General features: G+C 41.1%; 1 protein-coding gene across 1 annotated transcript in view; it reads left to right on the top strand.

Annotated features, from left to right (window-relative positions):
• Nucleotides 1–16789: 16789 nt before the first annotated feature.
• The window catches only part of LOC138972974 (galactoside alpha-(1,2)-fucosyltransferase 2-like), a 53033-nt gene continuing 50118 nt past the window's right edge, over nt 16790–19704 (top strand). Inside the window, exon 1 of the mRNA XM_070345629.1 lies at nt 16790–17115. Coding sequence (XP_070201730.1) covers nt 17094–17115 — 22 coding nt within the window. The 5' untranslated portion in view covers nt 16790–17093. The remainder of the gene's footprint in view (nt 17116–19704) is intronic.

Consider the following 19704-nt stretch of genomic DNA (forward strand, 5'->3'; position numbering starts at 1 on the left):
AACAACAACAACAACAACAACAACAACAACAACAACAACAACAACAACAACAACAACAACAACAACAACAAAAACAACAACACGAGAACAACAACAATCACGACAACGAACATGACAACAACAACACCAACAACTACGACGACAACTACAACGACTGGGTTATGATGACATCACCAATGATTTATCAAATGTTCAGTGTCAAGGCTGTTAAAAAATCGTTAAATCCTATTTCTTCACTGATTCTTATGAAATTTTAAAGGTAGGTTTGTTGTCCCCAACTTATTTTCACTCCATACTTTTCCAGAAGAAAAACATAATTTTGGCAGTTAAAAACCGTTAAATTTCAATTCTTCACCGATATTTATGAAATTTTGTGGGTAGGTTCGTTGTCCCCAACTGATTTTCACTCTATACTTTTCCAGAAGAAAGACATAATTTTGGCAGTTAAAAAACGTTAAATTTCAATTCTTCACCTATCTTTATGAAATTTAGTGGGTGGGTCCGTTGTCCCAAACTGAATTTTAAGACATACTTTTCCAGACAAAAAACCTTATTTTTGGCAGTTAAAAACCGTTAAATCTCAATTCTTCATCGATATTTATGAAATTTTGTGGGTAGGTTCGTTGTCCCCAACTGATTTTCACTCCATACTTTTTCAGAAGAAAAACATAATTTTGGCAGTTAAAAACCGTTACATTTAAATTTTCACCTATCTTTATGAAATTTAGTGGGTGGGTCCGTTGTCCCAAACTGAATTTCAAGACAAACTATTCCAGTCAAAAAAACTTATTTTTGGCAGTTAAAAACCGTTAAGTCTCAATTCTACACCGATATTTATGACATTTTGTGGGTAGGTTTGTTGTCAGATTTGACATGAAGAATTGAAAGTGTGAGATATCCTGATGTTTCACAATTTATGCTGCATAATTCAGCCCCATAGGCGCTTGAATTTTAGGTGGAGTTGGGTTTTTTTTCAGCCCAAACCAGTAACCCCCACATGGTTTTCATGTCCCTTTCTGAGAGACTTCAAGAAGTTTCAATTTGACGTCATGATTAGCCTGCCGCATTAGCAAGTATGAAAACACGTCATCGATGACACATTTTAAGACAGAGAGAGAGAGAGAGAGAGAGAGAGAGAGAGAGAGAGAGAGAGAGAGAGAGAGAGAGAGAGAGAGAGAGAGAGAGAGAGAGAATCATGTACACACAGATGGACGACTTCGCTTGGGGTATGTACTGCCCGGCAGTACACATCTACTTTATTGTCTACTTGTTTTTGTTTTTTAAATTGGAGGTAACTGCTAGGATCATCATCATCATCATCATCATCATCGTCATCGTCGTCGTCGTCAGCAGCAGCAGCAGTATTACCCGCAGCAGCAGCTTCACAACCACCACGGCCATCACCACCCTCACCATTATCACCCCACCATCATCATCATCATCATCATCATCATCATCATCATCATCATCATCATCATCATCATCATCATCATCATCATCATCATCATTATAACCACCACCACCATTTCCATCACCCCAACCGTCATCATCATCATCAGCAGCACCATTATCACCACCCCCACCCCCACCATCACCCCATCATCATCATCATCATAATCTTCTTCATCATCATCATCATCATCATCATCATCATCACCATCATCATCATCACGCCTACAACCATGTCGTGACAAGGTGACCTGTTGAACGCGATCCTCATAGTCCTCCGAGACGAAGAAGGCTTGGTTGGAGTAGGTTGCCATGGTGGCAGTGGAGAAGAGACCCTGGAAGGTCCATGTGATCTGCACGATGACGTCATCCACCCCAAGCTGAGCTTCCCACGGAAAAAGGGCCTGTCCTCCCGTACAGGAGTAAACGATTTCCCCGTCTCCGAAATCTTGAGACCATCTTTGGGAGCGAGTGTCCGTGTAGGCTACAAACTGTCATGTGGGGGAAGGGCTCCTAATATGGACCACCCCCTTCCCATGGAAATAACAAGGCGAGAGCACTCATAAATGATTGCAAGCGATAGAGTTACTTTCCCTTGCTGATTGCAGAGGTTAAATATGTCCTGGAAAGCACGGAAGCCCAAACGGTGAGTCCATTTCCCTTTTGATAGCTTACACTCTAAATCTGACCCTCGAAACTCATCAGTGTTTCTGCACATAAATAGCTTACAAGATAAACCACACCTTCTATCGGACACCTCAGGGTGCCTGTATTGTATGTTGCGAGTGTTGGCTTTCTGTAATCCTGGAAAACGAAGAGTAAAACCAAATACTGAAGGATGCGTGGGCGCCTAATATGGACCGCCTGTGGGCGCGTAATATGGACCGGTCCATATGAGGGGACCAAAGGTCCATAAACTTTACAAAGTGATTGCAGATGAATCAAGACATCACAAAAGAATAGAACAATTCCAAACAGCTTGGCATGACGTCATTAAGTTCCTGACGACATGAAGTCATGCTGCTTGGAGGTCTCGGACACCTACACTTTATTTTTTTAGTCATGGCGAACATTGAAGTTTAAAATCTTACCCAGAAGAAACTTACCAACATCTTTATGGGTTGTGTGTGTGTGTGTGTTTGTTTGTGTGTGTGTGTGTGTGTGTGTATGTGTTTGTGTGTGTGTGTATGTGTGTGTGTGTGTTTGGATGTGTGTGTGCTATACCTATCCCGTGTCTCTATTTTTTCAGTGGCCAATGGACTCACGAAGAGCTAAGCACGGCATTGGACGCCTACTATGGCCAAGGGTTGAACGTGTGTTCAAGGGAATATAACATTCCGAAAGCAACCTTGAAGCGTCATATAACGAACAAGAACAAGTACGCAAATGGAAAGACAAAACTTCTCGGCAGACACCAGCTGTTGCCAGAAGAAATTGAGGCTCAGCTGGTGAAGCACATTCTCTCTCTGTGTAATTTTTTTTCGGGATTACTAGGCGGGCACTGATGGCTCTCTCGTTTTAGATCGCGGATATGAACGGGATGTCGCACACATATAACAAAGAGAAAAAGATGGCTGGAAAGAAATGGAATCAGACGTTCATGCGAAGGCACCCTAAGATCAGTTTGAGGCAGCCAGAGCCAACGTCATTGCCATTGGCTCGAGCCCAAGCATTCAACAAAGAAGCTTCTTCTTCTTCAGCGATAGACGAGCAAAGAAACTGTTTATCGCTACTTTGACCTGCTTGAGAAGATCATCGATGAAAACGGACTGGTAGGTTCACACATCTACAATATGGATGAAACTGGCGTCAGCACTGTCCAGAAGAAGTGCCAGAAGGTGCTTGGCCAGAAGGGAACACATCAAATAGGCTCTCTTTCGAGCGGGGAACGTGGCACAAACACAACGGTTGTATGCTGTGCGTCGGCCAATGGCAACTACGTGCCACCCATGGGGATATTCAAACGGAAGCGTATGCCCCCAGAACTAGCGGATGGAGCGCCACTTGGTTCCATTGTCATCCGACATGTAAAGCCGACAATGGATGAGAAAGTTCTACTCATTCTTGATGGCCACAAGAGCCACACCTGTAACATCAGAGCAATCAATCAAGCCAGGGAAAACGGAGTGATCCTGTTGTCGTTACCACCACACACAACACACAAAATGCAGCCCATGGACCGCTCACTCTTCAAACCCCTGCAAACCTACTACGACCAGGCCATTGAGAGTTGGCTGCGTAACCACCCAGGACGACGTGTCACCCCATGTCAGGTGTGCACGTTGTTCAATGAGGCATACCTGAAAGCTGCCAAGATGAGCACAGCCATCAATGGGTTCAGATCCTGCGGCATATGGCCATGTTCCAGAGGGGTGTTTGACAGCAGCGAGTTTCATGCGTCAGCCGATGGGTCGCCCAGGGTATTTGCAATTCCAAGTTCACAGGGTCTTTCATCGTCTCACCCACCGCCGCCTCCAAGTACAGGCTGCTGGATCGCCGCCACTTCAATCACTGGCTACATAATCAGAGGTGTCTCCACCACAATCAGTTTCTGAATACTCAACATCGCTGCCGTCGCCACTGCCAGCACGACCACCGGTTGCAGGAACCATATTATTGCAACCATCAGCAGCGGATGCGGAGCAATCACAATCGCAGCCATCCAGATCACCTGTTTCTGAATAAATGTTTTCAGAATCAACGCAGCCCTTGGTATCACCACGACCAGATGTTGCAACCTCATCACCATCGGCTTCAGAACAACAACCATGGTCACCTCGGACAACAACTGACGGACCATCACGACCATCAGGGACGGATGCTTCATCAGGTGTACCCTTTCCTTCAACATTTGAAATAAACATCGGCGTTGCTTATTCAGAAGCATTGTTGTCGCCACTGATCCAGTCCTGCAAACTTGCCAGCGGTTGAACGGCCAGCCTGTTGATCTAGTACTTAGACTGAAAGAACAAGCGGCAGCTGATAGCTTGCGAAGTCAGCTGATGATTCACATTTGGGACCAGATTGATGAACACGCTGAGTATAAGGTGGAGGATGCTTTGAACGCAGACATGCCTCGTCATATTCGTTTCCTAACACTGCACAATAGAGTATTCTCAATGGCAGCTCCAACAGCAACGGTTGGGGAGTTTGAAATATCCCAAACATCAAACATGCTGGAAAGGCCGATCATCATCCTTGATAGGAGAGGGAGTACACTGAAGTATGGGAGTGGATTTGCACACGGCAGTAAATATAAACTGTATCTCGCATCAATCTCTCGGCGCTGCTCCGTGCAAGGATGTGCCTGGTTTCCCAACTTGCAACGGTGTCATGTTTTGTTTGGTTTTAGGATACATGGGATAGGTTTACCTTCAGAGCCTTTCCTATGAAGGAGGGCTTATCGCGTGGCCACTTTTTACCAAAGTGATAATCCCTCAGAGCAGCTTTGCATTATGCGTTTGGGATTACAACGCAACTCATCGTGCAAACTCGACAGACGATTCCCAGGTTGTGTTAACCTCACCACCTCCCACCACCCATATTATTTTGTCTTTAGTAATTAGCAATGACCCTCTGACACCTATTTGATTCACATTAAATCAACAAGGCACGGTACCATTAACATCTTCCTCCTGGCCCCCCGTTACCCCCCCCCCCCCTATACACCACTCCCCCCCCGCCCACCCGTCGTTTCTTTAACACCTTTTGCCGAATTTAACTTCGAAAGTAATGAACATAAATTGTCCATGTTGACTTTTTTCATTTGTTTCACGATATGTATCTGTTTTATTCCTGTTGACGATGTTTTTATTTGTCGATAAAATAGTTTTACAGTTTGATGATTTTTTCGCAAGGGCATTTGCTCATTTATCAGCATACACAATTTCGACATTAGAGATGAGGTTTAAAGTTGTTGTTGTTTCTACTTCACACATGTATACGAACTATTGATTCTTTTGTCGTAAAATAAAGTTGAATTTCACTGCACTATGAGGCGATCTCTCCCTGTCAATTTTGATGAGTCCGCTTCGTTTCTGTTCTTCGTGACTGTTATGTTGTATTTTGATTCTTCTTCTTGTTGAACTGAATGAAATTGTTCAGGTTTACCTTTAAATAAACTTTAAAGTGACATACTTGGTTGTAGCGTGTTATTTTGAATGTTTGTGGAGTATTTGAAAGTGGTCCATATTAGGAGCCTCACAGGTCCATATTAGGGGCCCATGCTCCTAATATGGACCACTAGCAACTTTTTCTTTGTTTAATTTTTGCTGAGTTTCTAGCACAGCTTGCTAGCTGCAATTCAAATTGAGGGTACCCTAGACAAAGAACAACCACCATGCAAAATATTATACTTGTTGGTGATAAAACAAGCTAGTTATTAGCTATAATAAAAAGGTGGTCCATATTGGGAGCCCTTCCCCTACACCATGTCAGAGGCGTCGCGCTCTGAACCAGGCTATCAATATCCGCCCATTGCCCAGTGTCGTTTACATTACACACGATTTGAGGTGCGGTCGCAAAAAATGTCTGTAAGTTAATCAACGTACGAGTAGAACCGAACCAGGTCTATCAAAATCGTCTGCCTTGCCGCTTCAACCTGCCGTAGATGGTGCTGCGGTAACTTCCCGCGTTCCACTGGCTTACACAAGGCGTGCTGCTGCGTGTAGCATAGTTCCACTGGAATCAGGTTTCTGTGAGAGAGAGAGAGAGAGAGAGAGAGAGAGAGAGAGAGAGAGAGAGAGAGAGAGAGAGAGAGAGAGAATTGGATTGAATTGAACTTTATTTATCAAGGATTAAGATTTAAGGCTATGCCTTTTCTTACAATCTGTCCTTGGGACGCATAGACACACAATTATGTAATTAAAAAATTAAAATTAAAAAGTTAAAAAGTTAACCAACAAAAGGAGGTCGGAAAACTTCAGCAGAGCGAGCGAGAGAGAGAGAGAGAGAGAGAGAGAGAGAGAGAGAGAGAGAGAGAGAGAGACAGAGACAGAGACAGAGACAGAGACAGAGAGCCAGAGACAGAGTAAGGAGAAAAGGAGAGAGACAGAGACTGCGTTTGAGAGACAGAAAGTCAGAGACAGATCAATACGCATATACACTTGTTCATCACAGAACGCGGTTTGACGCAAACACATTGAAATCTATATGGCCACACCCTGTAGTTTAGCGAACAGTCAGTCTGACTTGGCACGTAGGTAGCATTGTACCAGTGTAGACATTTCTTGAATGTCAGCAGAAAGATGTTTTAGTTTACTGCCTTTCACGCCTGGTGGCGTGTAGGGCAGCGAAGCAGAAAGATGGCAGAGAGATAAAGAGTGAGAGGGATGGAGAGAGAGAGAGAGAGAGAGAGAGAGAGAGAGAGAGACAGACAGACAGACAGACAGACAGACAGACACAGTAACAGACAGACACAGACACAGACAGACAGAACGACAGACAGAACGACAGACAGAACGACAGAAAGTCAGACGTCAGACGTCAAGCGTAAGATAATTTAATTGAACAAACACACTGTTCATTTCAAGAGGATGATTATATAGTCTCATTGAGAGAGAGAGAGAGAGAGAGAGAGAGAGAGAGAGAGAGAGAGAGAGAGAAAGACGCTTTGAGAGTTATTGTCCTCAGCTTTAAAAGCCCTTTAGACAAGGGAATATAATTTACAGAAGAAATAACCATAACATCTCTGCCGACATCCACACACACACACTCTCTCTCTCTCTCTCTCTCTCTCTCTCTCTCTCTCTCTCTCTCTCTCTCTCTCTCTCTCTCTCTCTCTCTCTCTCTCTCTCTGCCACACACACAAACGCACACCGTCGCATTGAAGCGCGTCTACGCTCGTGCTCACACACGGATTCTTCCTCCCAGTTGCATAATCATCATACAATAATGCATTAAAAGATAAACACGATCTCCAACAAGTACTGTTAATAGTAAAACAGTTTTCAAGTATTTCAAATTTGCATGTGAATGAAAATAAAACAGAGGCAATGTGGCTAGGATCCATGAAGAACAGTCTTGAGCAATACTGTAATAATTATAAGATGGAAAAAACAGTTACAAATGTTGGGTATAATATTTAGAAACGATATCGGTGCTTCTGACATTGAAGAGAATTGGTCAGTACGGTTTGATAGAATTGAAAGAATTGTTGGAATGTGGTCAAAACGGAATTTAAGCATTAGTGGTAAATTGTGTATAATTAACCCTTTTTTGATATTCCAGTTTGTATATATGTTTTGCAGGCACTCTCTGCACCGACAAAAGTGCTTGATAGAGTAAATACTATCCTTTTTAATTTTGTGTGGAAACGGAAGTACTCACATAGTAAAGCTTTTGAAAAGGTGAAACGAACAGTTGTATGTAATAAAATAGAAATAGGCGGTATTACCATGATAAATATGCATGATATGCAGACATCCTTTTTGTTATGTTGGGCAGCCAGGTTACAACAAACCGATTTTGCAAATTGGCAATTGATTCCAAGACATTATTTTGAGGTTCTTGGAAGCCAGCTGTGTTGCTTTAAATCAACTGCCAAACCGAAACAGTTTATTGGTCTGACCAGAGTTAAATCAAAATGTTGGCAACAAGTTTTAAAAAATATGGATTGAGAACAGATATTTATTTCCTGTTCAAAAAGGAAGTAATTTTGATCAATGTTTGTGGAATAATACACATATTATTTTTTTTAGAAAGAATGTGTTCTGTTTTGATAAATGGATTGAAGCCGGTGTGAATTGTGTACTTGATGTATGGATAAACGAAAATATTGTGTCATTTGAACATATTTGTGCCATTGTCGGATATAGCGCCACGAGGCTGTTTGAGTACAACGCTTTGCACACGGCCCTCTGCGCGCGAGCACTGCGACACAACACAGTTTGAGAATAGTTACGCGGGTGACGAGCATCCTGCGACCTGTTTTCAGGGAATGCTAAATAACCCTTCCCCGAAGAAGTTTCGTGCGATATTAACGCAATCCAAAGCCAGTGAACCCTGCTCTGTAAAATGTTGGTCCCACAAATATTACATTTGCATTGACGAAAAGTATTGGGTCCTGGCAAGTGCATGTACATGCGAAGAAAGATTAAAGTTACTCCAATGGAAAATGTTACATAATATTTATCCCACAAATATTTTATTGCATAAAATGAAGTTAACAGAAAATAGTTCATGTAGTCTTTGTAATGAAATGGATTATATTGAACACTTCTTTTGGAAATGTAGCAAACTGAAATTGCTTTGGGAAAATGTTAGTAGATGTATATTTGTTAATACGGGAGAAAATATTATATTAACAGAACAAGATGTATTGTTTGGTTATTACCCAGAAGTGTAAACCCCCACAAACAAAATTATTAGTCATAATTTGCTCATTTCAACAATGTGTATTAGTAAGTATAAATATGGTTGGCCTATTGATATTTATGTGATGTTAGGATGTAAATTAGGGTTGAGATATTTCAGTATTGTGTAAATGTTGAAGGATGAATGATGATACGTTGTGGACGGATGCTTGATTTTTGATTAAAAGCCTCACAATGATGTGCTTGGCAAATTAAAAAAAAACAAAAAAAAAAAAAACACCACACAATATCCGAGGGGAAAAAATCACTCGCAGGTGCATCTATCCGCACAATATATGCACAAGCAACAGGAAAGAAAGGTAACAACAGAAAAACGAGAGAGATTGAGAGATACAAATACAAAGAGGCAAGCACATATATTTGCATAATTGTCATGTAAATGTAGACATCACATTGACAATGGGGTGAGGGGTTGATGAGACATACGAAAACAAATCAGACATAAGAATTAAGATATGATCAGTTTTATTGTTCATTGTAATGGAGTTTGCATACTTAAGTATTGTCTACATCCCGCCTGCAATCGATGAGAGAGAGAGGGAGAGAGAGAGAGAGAGAGAGAGAGAGAGAGAGAGAGAGAGAAGGGGAGAGACACACAGAGAGAGAGACACAGAGAGAGAGTGTGTGTGAGAGAGAGAGAGAGAGTGAGAGACTGTATTACCAAAGAGAGAGTCGGGGAGACAGAGACATGTAGCTCTATTGTGGGAGCCGTATAAATGCAAAGGCCCAAGTTTTGACATGTATTAGTTTCTTCCATTTGAAGTTGACAGAACACGTTTGATGTGCTTTCCTGAATAGACACGTTGAGTTCATGTGCAGTTGTAGACAGATAGCTCCAGTCGGACATATTGAACTTGGTCAACCTTGCTTGTTAGAAGCTGACATTCTATCTGGATGCTTCAATTAGATGTTCGTGAACATCTCCAGAGGGGATGTCACCTTGCTCCACTAATATTTTGACCGCCATATTGAAAACAAAATGGCGGAAATTAAAACAGGAATGTTCACACATATTTGCTCATAGTTGGTGTTTGTGGGTACATTTAGTGTCTGTTCCTATGTTTATTAATGTGATAGAGGCGTTGAGAAATGTTTTATTTTTGTTGGACATATAGAAAAGGCGATAGTTGACATTTTTAAGTTATTTTGCATATTCCGTATGTTTTTAATCCTTTCAATCTTAACAGTTGGTTTCAAGACTCTTGACATTGTGAAATTCAGCAACATGTAACCATCTATGAGTCGTGAGAAAGCTTCTTGAATTGACTCAGACTCAGCAATTGTTGCCAGGATTTGCGGAAAACAAGCAAAATAGCAATCTGCTGAGAAGGGTAACATAGGATTCCTTGCGCAACGTTACTGACATCATTGTAGAAAGGCAACAGAATAATGACCATATATCCCAAAAGCATTTGAAATCAGAAAATAAAGCGTTATTTATCAAAAAGATCAGCACATCTAGCTCTAGACGGGCATTAAAGCTGGGTTTGTGGTAAGACGCCGGCCACCAAAGCGGTAGGTCGTGGGTTCGAATCCTGGCCGCGCATGGTGCGTTAAGGGTGGAGATTTTTCCGATCTCCCAGGTCAACGTATGTGCAGACCTGCTGGTACCTTACCCCCCTTCGTGTGGAAAGATCTTGTATTCATGTCAGCCCGGAGTTATGTGGCTTATAGAAACACTAAAATACCCAGCATGCTTCCTCCGAAAGCGGCGTATCGCTGCCTAAATGGCGGGGTAAAAACGGTCATAGTACACTTGAAAATCCACTCGTGCAAAACCACGAGTGTACGTGGGAGTTTCAGCCCACGAACGCAGAAGAAGAAGAAGAAGCTCGTCTGGCATAAAGTGTGCTATTCGTCCTTCAGTAGCAACACAAATTTGGCATAACTGCGTAAACGCCAACAAAGTCTATTTGATGAAATATCGGCAGACCAGGGGACACATACAGTTTTCATCAGTGAATGAATCTGAATCTATGATATAACATTTTATGAAAACGTTGACATGAGTTGAACAAGCCTGAGGACAAGACAGTGTCATAGTGTGCAGTTGCTGACTTGCCTAAGACAGCAGCCAGATTGAAAAAAAGTTCCAGGGAGGTGAATATTCAGTTGGCCCATGTCCGCTCATAACAAGGCTCCAGCCCCTGTCTTTGACACCATTTGGACAGTGATCAAGAAATGTCAAGCAATGACAAAACTATTTGAAGGCGTTTGACAAGCATCTGTACTGCGAGGCCAAAATGCTGCAATATGGCAACGCAAACGGAAAAGTTCGAAAGATGGGGGTCTTTCATTTGCACATACACTTTTTGAAGGTGATTAGGCGGTACATGAAATCTTCATGACTTGACGAAATCTTGAGCATTGGAGAAACCACAGCTCCCACAAACAATGCCGACAAACTCACTTTGAAAGCTCTATGGGCTCTTCTTTGCCAGTTTTCCGCATAAAATGTCAGTTCTGGAGAACCTACATGCAACTGGTGTTTGTTCTTCTGCGCTTCACACGATCACTTCGAGACAGTGACTGGCTTTTGTTTCTCTCTTCATTTGCTGAGATGCTCCAATACTTCGCAGAATGTGATCACGTTCATGTGATCACATGGGGAATCTTTTTTTTCTGGTTGATGTACATTGATCTGGAAGAGAAGTGAAACACTCGAACATATTCCACCGTTTCAGGAGAACCTGACACTATTTTCCTTCAACACACACTTCTCATCTCGGAACCGGCTTCTGCTGCCGGCATGGAACTGACCTCATGTGGGTGTTCTTTAAAAGAAACATGCCTTGCAGATGCACACGTCTCGCTTTGGCATGTGCAACATTGTGCCTGTGCAAAGAATATATACTGCAGATACCTTTTTTCACTAAAAGTTTCATTGCTTTGTGAGAGAGAGAGAAATCCGAAGAAAGCAATGTTGGTGCCGCCCACTGGTCTTAATCTGCAGTGGCACTAAACTTAAGTCCTGAACTGAGACAACCTAGAAATGACCTGTATCGTAAACTTGTATTGTATTGACCTTGTAAGCGCCCATCCCCCTTACGCCCAAAAGTAGGGGGTGGGTGTTTCTAGTTACTTCACCCTGTACTGAATCTATTCCTCATGAGAAATAGCGGTATTTGATCACTTGGTATGAGAATGCTAGTGGGATTCTTGCTGTGCAAAAATGACTATACTCTCCGTGTACTCTCTGTGATACAGACACGTTCGTGTGTATGCAAGTGCCTCGCCAGAATGGAACATGAAAACTAACCACAACAATCATTTTGCGTCATAGTTTTAAACAAATGCTCATATCACGAATGAAAATGATAACTCAAGATCTGCTTCGTATATCCAGCGTTACGAGCAGCAGCACGTGTGTCTAAACAAAAGTCACAAACTTGCACACACTAAATTATTATAATTGTAGTTAGTTCATGTGTCCTGATTAAAGCCATCTAGCAAAATCCTGGAGAGAGAGAAGGGGTGGGAGTGGGTGATGGTGGTAAGATACGTGTCAAACACTGTGTATCAAAAAAAAAAAGTCCGTTCATTCGATCTCTTTAAATCACCCTAGGTCGACCTCTTAAACACGTACTAGATGATACTGTCATATCTTCGTCCACTTTTGGAATGACTATCCAGACTGCAGTTGCAAAAGAATGAACTCAACAGTATGACCTCATCGCAGCATATTGTTATCATTCACTGGAATTATATCTCAATATTTTGCGAAGAGGTTAACATCTTTAAGAAACTGGGTTTTTTTCTACCTTTGTGTGTGTGTGTGTGGGGGGGGGGGTGGGGTGGCGTGGAAGGGATGGGGGTGGTTAAAAGGTATTATATCCTATACACAGTTGTTGACATGAAGTATGGTTGGCCGTTTGCTCGCTACTGGACGCTTACAAGGTAGTTAACGGTAGAAACAAATCTGCATGCAACAATGTGGCAAAGGGCAAGTTTGAATTCTTTGTCACGATTGTACCTTTGTGGTTGCTGTTTTACTTTTTTCAATGTTTTTGAGAGCTGAAGTTAGGAATCTGTATTTTCGTATATATTTCAAAAGTGTAACAGAACATTCATCGAATCAATGTCTAATGAATCTGATCATTATATCTTTATTTACACTGTATCCAAGGCAAACATTTACTTGTTCAAATGTATCGTTCCATGAAAGAAGAGAATGAGGGTAGAGGGTAAAACGTGTGTCTACGTTTTGTTTTATGGGTTTCAAAATTGTTTCTGATTCATTAAAAGTGTCACAAGTTATGCCTACTTCCGTTTCTGCATGTAAAGGCATATTGTGTATATTTTTTAAACAACATTATTTTGAAAGAGAGCCGTTAAGCGGTTTATGTTTTTAACTTTTATTGTCGCTATCTCATTGTCCATTTTATTGTTTTATTCTTTGTGTGTTTGTTTGTCCATTGTATTTTTAGTAACTTACTAGTGTACATCACATTTGCTTCATGCTTAATCATAAAAAGTACCTTGAACAAGATTGCTAAATGATTAACAGTTTGTGATTTCAAGATAACGATTATCAAACAATGATGTGAACTTCGTTTCTCTTATTTAGATTTAATATAACATGTGTTTCAAAACGTTCTTTTTTTCAATATTCAATTTGTTGAAAGTATTTTGCTTGCTCCCAGTCATATATATGAGTTGAAAAATGCCTGGCCGTAAAAGCATTGATCACACTAAAATGCGTTTAACATGAATGGTAGTATGTTCGCACCATTTCTGATGTCAAATATATATTCCTCTCAAAAGTACCTTTAAAATGAGATGCTACTTGACCATGTTATGTGCCAGACTTACGTCAGGGTTGGCCGCCATTTTGAATTAGCCGCCATCTTGGATACTGAAAAGTCAGAAATGTGACATCCCCTCTGGGTGTCTTCTAAAATGTTACCTGAAGCCATACATAAAATACAATTGCTTCTAACAGGCAAGGTTGATCAAGTTCACTTTGTTTAAAGCTACAGTTTTGAGCTCTTACTCTATCGGTGAGTGGGCGATGTGTTTTTTTTTTTTTATCTAGATGCATACTTTATTTGTTTGTAAAGTCTTAACACTGAAAATAGTCCCAAATGACTTACAACTGCATGAAGTTAAATATATGTATCAGTTAATTTTAAATAAGACAAAGATTCTGTGTGTTTTTTTCTGTCTGAATGTGGTGTATATACAGCCTGGGTGTATATATACAACATGGGTAAGGATATATTCTTAGCAACGACGTCATAGTGTCACGTGGTTGAGCAGACAACTTTATGTTAATCTTACACATACCATTTTAAGAGCTTTATCAATCCTGAACCAAATGCAATGGGACGTAGCGACAAGATAGCAAGAACTGTTGAGAGTGAACATGATTACCTAATTTCTGTTGTATTTTTTATTTGTATTTATTTACGAGGATTTATATCGCGCACGTATCTCACCACACAAGGCGACTCAAGGCGCATGTTACCTATTAATGCCGTGTGAGATGGAATTTTTTACACAATATATCACGCATTCACATCGGCCAGTAGATCGACTGCCTTTAGGCGCTGCATCCACCTTTCACGGCCTATTATTCCATGTCACACGGGTATTTTGGTGGAAATTTTTATCTACGCCTATACAATTTTGCCAGGAAAGACCCTTTTGTCAATCGTGGGATCTTTAACGTGCATACCCCAATGTGGTGTTTAACAATCGTGTTTGACGTATGAAAAGTGTTACATCTTTTTAAGTTATGCTTATTTCTGTTTTTTTGTGAGCATGTATAATTATCGTGTATACACACACACAAAAAGCGACGTTAAAAGAGAACAATTCTGTGATTTGACTGTTAAAAAAAAAAAAAAAATAATGCATTAAAATTCGTAAAAAAATTCTAAGAGCATCAAACACATAATTAAAACTTAAATCATTAAGAATGTTATGGGAACAGACCACCCATCTGTTGCTTACTTACTACTCTACAATGTACATTCTCTTTCTTCCATTTTGTTCTTCCTTATATCCAAAGCCATGGCAATAAAACATGCAAGTGATCTCATCACTCTCAAATCACTCGATGCCAGCAGTCGAAACACCGTGTTCATTTCGGGCTGAGAGGACGCATATTCTAAAATTGCAAACTTTTGTCTCAAACTCGCATAACATTTACACTTGAAGAGAAAGTGGACTTCATCTTCTGGTTCCTCTGTACACAATGGACATAAACAATTTTGTACTTGTTCATCAATTACAAACCACTGTTTATTGCTGTATAAACCACATGTCCTCTGTTTGAAACTTGCAAAATTATCCCTTCTTCACGTCTATCCGTAATGCACACATATTTCTCTGATTGAAATGCACATTTGAAGGAATAAAACCACTTATACTTCACATTTTCTTCTAGTTCAGAATGCCAATTCTGTTTATAACAACAAATAAGCCTGTCCTTAAATTGTCTCAAAAAATGCATTGCGACTCCTTGACTTAACCATACGAAGCCAAATCCATTCTCAACCAATACTTTCTTCACCTTTGTTGTCCAATTCTCTCTACCTGCCTCAGACTGTGCCAATAACATTTTGTAAGCCTGCCTGCTAAGGCGTGTCATGGGCAACCTGGTCAACTTTATCCAATACTTTATACACTTCACTGTTGTTCTAATAAACAGCGGGTAGCGACCAGTTTCTCCATAAACCATTTTGTTCGAAGAATGTAATGGCACATTTAAAAAGCGTTTTATTGCAAAGGTGTGAACCTTTTCTATTGACTGAGCCTCATCTAAACCCCACACTTCTCTGCTGCATATGTCAATATAGGCTCGATCTGAGTGTCGAACATTTTTCAAAATAAACAAGGGTCGGCTGTGTTCAACTTCCTTATGGTCTTCTTTATCGCCATAACACCTCTTTTACCTTTTATGCTCAACTCATTTAAAACACCACTGATACTCAACTTTGTCGTAAACATCATACCCAAAGAGAGAGGGAGAGAGAGAGAGAGAGAGAGAGAGAGAGAGAGAGAGAGAGAGAGAGAGAGAGAGAGAGAGATGATGATGATGATGATGATGATGATGATGATGATGATGATGATGATGATGATGAGGATGATGGTGATGATGATGATGATGATGGTGATGATGATGGTGAGGATGATGATGATGATGATGATGATGATGATGATGAGGATGAGGATGATGAGGATAATGAGGTTGATGATGAGGAGGATGAGGATGAACTTTATTTTACAAGGATAGGTGTAAAAGGCTACTCCTTTTTCTTACAACCTGTCCTTACAGCCAATTAACATAATTATTGAACAAAAAATAAAATAAAAAATCGAACAAACATACAAGCAAACAACAAGGAAGTTAACACATAAATCAGCGTGACAGTTTTAAGAAGCACGAGGGTTCAAACGAATGTGTATTTAAATCGACATTGAGCCCCTTTCGGGAATTAATATGAGGGTGTTTTCTCTTGATGTGTGATGCTGTATGTGTACAAGACTCAAACTGCGAAAGCTGGGAACAAGTCATTTAAAACAGAGGATAGCACTAATCGTCCTGAATAACTGTTCTTCTTCAGCATTGTACAAAAGTTGCTTCGATATTTTCAAAAACAATTAAAACGGTCCTTCACTTACCCCTTGGCCAGACTATACAGCATTAGTGAACGCTTGCCCCCGAAAGCGGCGTATGGCTGCCTAATTGGCGGGGTAAAAACGGACATAGTCATACACGTACAACTCCACTCGTGCAAAAACACGAGTGTACGTGGGAGTTTCATCCCACGAACGCAGAAGAAGAAGAAATGAACGCTTGAAACAAGTCAGTTTAACAGAAGGATGTATTAATCGTCCTGAATATTTTTTTTCTTCTTACGCATTGGAGAAAAGTTACATAGATTAGTTCACATTATTACAAAACAAACGTTCAACGCGTGCCACTCATCCAGTCAATACCAACTCTTTGCTGTTGAAGTCGCACACTGTGCGGCGCGCGTGCAGTCATTGCAAAATCGTTTTGGAACTGCATGCCCTGTTTCCGTTGGCGTACTCCCAATAGCTGCATGTGTCGTGTATACTTCCGCAACAGTCGATACACACCCCGACGTGCCTGACTCAATTTATGAACCTGGATGAGTAGTTGACGATCACTTGCTATGGGTATATACACATACGCCACACCTCTCTAACATAAACTCCTTAGTACGGTTCACAACCGAGCTCGTGGAATACAATTACAGTAATCTTCGTCAGTGTTGTTTTCTTTGGATTTCGTCAATAATGCATTCCCATGGCATTCGAAGTGAGTGTTTGGTTTTTAGTTTAATTTGACAAAGAGCGTTGTTGTTGTTGTTGTTGTTGTTGTTGTTGTTGTTGTTGTTCTTGTCGGTGGTGGTGGTGGTGGTGGTAGTGAGTGAGAGAGAGAGAGAGAGTGTTTGTGTGTGTGTGTGTGTGTGTGTGTGTGTGTGTGTGTGTGTGTGTGTGTGTGTGTGTGTGTGTATGTATGCGTGTATGTATGTGTGTGTGTATGTATGTGCGTGTGTGTGTGTGTGTGTGTGTGTGTGTGTATGCATGTGCGTGTGTGTGTGTGTGTGTGTGTGTGTGTGTGTGTACGTATGTGCGTGTGTGTGTGTGTGTGTGTGGCCGAGTATGGCCGTGTGTGGCCGTGTGTGGCTGTAATTCAAGGTGTAGGCCGTGCATACCGGCAGTACAAACGAAATTTGGGTAATACAATTCACGTCACTACGAACAATCAATATTGGCCCCGTCTTTAAGGATCATAAATATAACACCGAGAACGTTGGATATAAAACACAGCACCGCATCCCTTAAACCATTAGGCTGTTTCTGCTCACAGAGCTCTTCGAGCTTTTACATACAGTACAAGCATACCTCCATGTAAACGCTTACCGCTTGGGAACATCCTGGCTGCTTTCCGTTCAGAGTGAGGTATTCTTTAAAGGTCCAGGCCATGCTGTTTTAGCGTCAAAAACGCTTCGAATCGTGTTCCTGCGCGACCGAACACTTCCCGATGTTTGCAGTTAGTTAGAAAACCACTTTCTTACCGTCTTCAAAAATGTTTGGTTTACTTCGGAATCTTGTAAGGCCGTAATCCGACGAATTTTGTGACCGAAGCGACGGATTTCTTCTCCAAAACGACCCGCCATTGTGCCGCGTGATCTTCGCGAGACTGGCTTATGAATAAATTATCCGTGACGTCACACAGTGTGAAGATGCTGTTTACCAACATGGCAACAAGCGTGACTGCAGACGAAATTGAACCGTACATGTTCGAACTACCAGTTTCTCTCCTCGAATCAAGCATGAAAGATGAGGAGCGGAGGCCACTTCCAGCAGTAGTGAAAAGACAGTGACGATGAAAATTGCGACTCTGTTTGTCTCAGCGATCAAAGGTAAACACGCCCGCTCTCTGTGCTGAACTTATCGTCTGCTTTCGAGTCTGTGCTATTTTTTCACTCTCGCCTTGTCAACGCACTCGCGAATAAGTGGGATATTGTTTAAGTGTTCATGCATTGCATTCACGAGTAAAAGAACAACAGCTCATCGCAGTTTTAACTGTTCTTGATTATTTCAGAGACTGGTGTCAGAGTGGCCACTGTACCTGTTGTATTGTGTGGGAGGGGCAGATTTGAGAGAGAGAGGAAGCTAGCCTGAGGTACATTGTAGAATGAAAACTTGCAGGGGAGCAAGAATGCATCACCAGCCACGAAGGTGTACATACAACTTTTTTTGAGGTGCCTATATTTGTTTGATTTTTAAATGTATGTATTTGTTGTTGTTTTTAAAGGCTATCAAGAAAACTGTTGTCATTTAAATGTGACACTCAGTCTAATATAGTTTCACACACACACAAGATTAACTCACTTGCATGCCCACAGAAGAAGTTTGCTCTTCACATTGTTCTGTTGTTGTTGTTTTTATAATGTAATCATTGTAACATCAACACTCAGTAATAACCAATATTACAACACAATCACTTTTTCATCAGAACTCACTCACATACTACATGTATTAAACCCTGGTTTATGGACACTTGCATTTGTACTTTGCATGGGAAAGCAGCCTGAATTTCAGGTGAACTTTAATAAAAGAAGATTTATATGTATGTTGCTCTAGATGCATGTTTTAATAAATAATAATGACATTCAGGAAAGTAAAAGGACTGTTGAAGTTTGCTGTTGTAAAATGTCTGATGATTAGGGTTTTGTTGCACATTTAGTGAATTGACTGTACCAATTGCTGTTATTATTTACACCCAATCAGTGCATCCACATGATATTATGTAGCTTAAATTAAAGAAAATGTTTTGATGTGTTCAGAACATACTGACATGTTGCACACTCATTGACTTTCCGAAAGAACAGGAAAGTTCTTCCTGCCTGTCTGGTCGCTGCCATCAGAGACCTCTTTCTGTCACAGAGCTACACAGGCTTCAAATGTATGTAAGATAAATAAAAGGTACATTACAACTCTCAACTGCGGGGTGTGTGTGTGTGTGGGGGGGGGGGGGGTGTGCATAACCATTGCATACTTAAGGTCGGCTTAAACTGCAAACAGAAATGTGGAGCTTGCGTAACAATTCTTGCTTTGTCAGATTTGGAGATAGGCAGCCTCAGTCTATATAGTTGGTCGCCAGTTGGGGCGTCCTGCTTGGTGACAACTTGAGCTTTGTCAACTGGTCTAGCTGTAGCAGTCAAAGTCTGGGCACTGTTGCATTGTAGTCTTGCTGTGTATGCAGAGCTTTGTTGTAGCTGCCATAGGCCAGTGTTGCCATAGGCCAGTGTTAGGATCACCACCCCCTCAAACAGCTCGTTCAGTTAACCTGATGCCTGTTTTAGACAGAAAAAAAAGTTACCACAATCAGCAGAAC

Source organism: Littorina saxatilis, linkage group LG8 (assembly GCF_037325665.1).
Source record: "Littorina saxatilis isolate snail1 linkage group LG8, US_GU_Lsax_2.0, whole genome shotgun sequence".
Lineage (NCBI taxonomy): Eukaryota > Metazoa > Mollusca > Gastropoda > Littorinimorpha > Littorinidae > Littorina > Littorina saxatilis.